This window comes from Perkinsus marinus (assembly GCF_000006405.1).
Source record: "Perkinsus marinus ATCC 50983 genomic scaffold scf_1104296952306, whole genome shotgun sequence".
Classification (NCBI taxonomy): domain Eukaryota; phylum Perkinsozoa; order Perkinsida; family Perkinsidae; genus Perkinsus; species Perkinsus marinus.
In genome coordinates this window covers 99,146-102,488 of record NW_003208911.1, presented here as the reverse complement: position 1 = coordinate 102,488, position 3,343 = coordinate 99,146, and the positions used below count along the sequence as shown (strand labels likewise).

At 43.4% G+C, this 3,343-nt stretch overlaps 2 protein-coding genes across 2 annotated transcripts; both read right to left on the bottom strand.

Annotated features, from left to right (window-relative positions):
- Positions 1–1,279: 1,279 nt before the first annotated feature.
- On the bottom strand, positions 1,280–1,501 carry Pmar_PMAR014113 (hypothetical protein; the record flags this gene model as incomplete). The annotated part of the gene is made up of 1 exon (XM_002777085.1): positions 1,280–1,501. The coding sequence occupies one exon, from the start codon at positions 1,499–1,501 to the stop codon at positions 1,280–1,282; it is 222 nt and encodes a 73-aa protein (XP_002777131.1).
- Positions 1,502–1,656: 155 nt separating this feature from the next.
- Positions 1,657–2,876, bottom strand: Pmar_PMAR014112 (conserved hypothetical protein; the record flags this gene model as incomplete). Its single annotated transcript, XM_002777084.1, has 6 exons — positions 1,657–1,730; positions 1,857–2,226; positions 2,279–2,448; positions 2,503–2,564; positions 2,620–2,708; positions 2,760–2,876. 6 exons carry the CDS (start codon positions 2,874–2,876, stop codon positions 1,657–1,659), a joined length of 882 nt encoding a protein of 293 aa, XP_002777130.1.
- Between the last annotated feature and the right edge of the window lie 467 nt (positions 2,877–3,343).

Here is a 3,343-nt window from a genome sequence, read left to right as displayed (position 1 = left end):
TGTGAGATCTCTGATGCAGCATGAGGTCGTTGCTCCACTCTGTAGTAGTGGTGGTGCCACTTCGTGAAGGAATCGATGAGGACCATGTATTCCGACGTTCCCCTCTACGTCCAGTAGCACTAGCCTCCACGGCATCATCGAATCCTTCTATAGGATCTATTGATGTCGTTGTTATCGTCGTGTTACCCTCAATAAAAAGCATAGTAGATGCTGGAGGGGGCGACGACGGTACAACCAACATGGTAAAGGAATATTATGATGCAAGAAGAAACAAAACAGCCTGAGGCTGATTGATAATGATAACGACGGCAATATGGGCGTGTTAAAGCAGATTAATGGCAATGCTACTGGTCTGGCGCTACTGTACTCAACACATGCCGATTAGAGTGAATGCCAATGAGTAATAGACGATGATGATGGGTACTTATAAAATAGATACCCTGTGTAGTGGTGGTCCAACAAGATGACCATGATGATAAAGATGAGTCTAAGAAGACCTGATTGGAGGCTGCTGTGTCGAAACAGTCTAAGAAGCCTGATAATTGCGAGACCTAAACAATAAAACATGTATAAAAAGTGGAATCAGGATATGTGAGAGTAAGCAGTAATATGATGCAGTAGAGGATGATATACAGCATATGTAGTGTACTCTTCTTACCCTTAATATGATGCCCATCAACTTGAACTCTATGATATGATATGGTATAGCAATAACCAGCAATAACCAAGTACTAACTTATGAGTATCATCTTTATTATAGCTGCTTATGGGCATCATGAGGAATGCCTATAAACTCCTATATTGTTAGTAACACACCCTGTAATCATTTTACATAATATATATACTCCCAACGCTACGCTTTTCATGAGTTATCATCATCGTGATGGTGGTTATAGTGATAATACAATATAGTATGAGAGAGCTACGTACTATGGACCTTATCATAAACGATACCACTAGGAAAAAGCTTATACTAACTACTGTCATCATCATCCTAACGGGACAGGGATGATGATGAGGGTAGAGGAACAACAACGGCAAATACAGAGTTGTCATATTCTTGTATATATATAAGTACCAGCGAGACCTGATAATGTTATAAGGAGATGATAATATATCCACGTACATGTATCATACTAAACCATCAATCCTCGCATAATACTGATGATAGTAGCATATACTATAAGTAGTCCAAACATGAAATATCGCTCATTGTTCCTTACTCTCTTATACCCCTATGATACTAGATACGTGTTAATAGTAGTAGTACTACCTATCATTAATAAGGAGCCGTCCTTTGACCTCGACCAGCAGCATTATAAGCAGCAGCTTCCTGATAAGCTGCCATAAAGTTGTAAGCCTGTTGCTGTAGCTGTTGTTGTTGGGCAGCAGCAGCAGCAGAAGCAGCAGTCATTGCCATAGATCCTTGATAGTTGTAAGCTCCTGGACCAGCGGGGGATGTACCCTGAACCATAGGAAGGGCTTGAGGTTGTTGAGGCATGTTAGTAGTAGTCATCGTAGCGGGCCCTTGTGATGGGATCATCGTCGAGGCGGCATGACCTACGCCCTGTTGTTGTTGTTGTATGGGACTTGATACTGGTACACCAATGTGTTGGTGTTGCATGTACTGTGATGGGGTTCTATTGCCAGAGTTGTTTAGCTGTTGTTGTTGTTGTTGTTGTTGTTGTTGTTCTTGGGTATGATGGATGTAGGGATTATCGTTATAAGCTCTGAAAATGATGACGATAATCTATAATGGGTAGTGATATCGTAGTTCTATTACTGCATTGACATCATCGTATTGTTTGATGCCACCCTTCCTCCAGTTGCTTGTCCCTGTTGAGCTTGCTCATTACCGTATCCCTGCTGCGGTTGTTGTGGATAGGATTGCATTGCACCTTGTTGCGGTCTTAATGATGATACCGTCATAACGTTAGCCTGTTGTTGGGTAGTAGGAGTAGAGCGGTATACATGAGTATCTCCTTGGAGTTGGTGTAATGGTGGTACATTATACTGCATATGTGGGGGTGTATGCACTCCTCGACCGTAAGTGGCAGGTACTCCTCCTCCTCCTGCTCCTGCTGGTGGAGGGGGTGGAGGCTGATTGATAGTCGTAGTAGTAGCAGGGGGAGGAGGCCTGGAACCTGGCGTCCGCATCATCATCTGCCGTTCCATGGGGCCGGATACATTCCGGTCATAAGGGTTACAGAAGGGCTTCACCTGGATCTACCAAAGGTGTGCAAATAATGGTAATGAGGTAATATAACATTGCACTTACCCATTTGGAATCGATATAGTTATTATTGCCACCATGGCATGCTGCCTTGGCCTGTGATGGATCACCCATAATAGCAAAGCCGAATCCTTTATGACGGCCCGTCTCCATGTCACGGTATATTCTAACCTCTGCTACCCTACCATATCGGGATAAATGATGGGCTAGCTTATCTGAGTACACACATCCTCTCCCACCATTACGAGGGAGACTAGAAGGAATAGTACCTTCATCAACCGATGGAGGTATACCACCAAGGAAGACTTTGCACGGGCCATCCATCGTATAACTAATGATAAGAAATAATATAAACATACCAATCCTGAGAGCATCATCATCATTACCCTGTAGCATCATCGTGATTATTGAACCGATTAGTGTTGGGCGTAGCAGGAATGTTGGTTGGTGGTCGTAGCAAGGGCTTTATCTCAACCTACCATGAACAGCAATTATAATATAATGATAATAACAATAAATAACTTACACATTTAGCGTCAATCATATTGGCATCTCCACTTCTTATGGCAGCATTAGCCTCAGCAGGTGTCGAATAAGTAGCGCGGCCGTATCCTTTATTCCTACCAGTCTCCTTATCATACATGATATCACAATCTATAACACTGCCATAGCGGGATAATAGGGCTATGAGCTTATCTACACATAGAGTATCATCATTACACAACCCGTCGTAATAATCATTCTACCTTTATCCCCACTGACTGGGATACCACCAATAAAGACCTTCCTGGGATCATCAACCAGACGACTAGGATCCACCCTATGCTCTAAGGAAGGGATATTATCTGGGAACACATGATCGAAAGAGGTAGTATCCAAAGGAGTATATAGTTACTATATCCACTGCCTGCTGCCCTTGTTGGATGTGATAACATGTCGATGCGTCGAGGTGCCGGCCCAGCATTGCCAGCAGAAGAGTACGCTTCTTACATCAGCCGCTCGTTTCACATCGATGACCTTCTCATAAGAACATGGGGGCTGTGGGCAGACACGTCTGTGACACCAGAAGCATGACGATGAGATGACGTCGTCTATAATCACTACTACCTC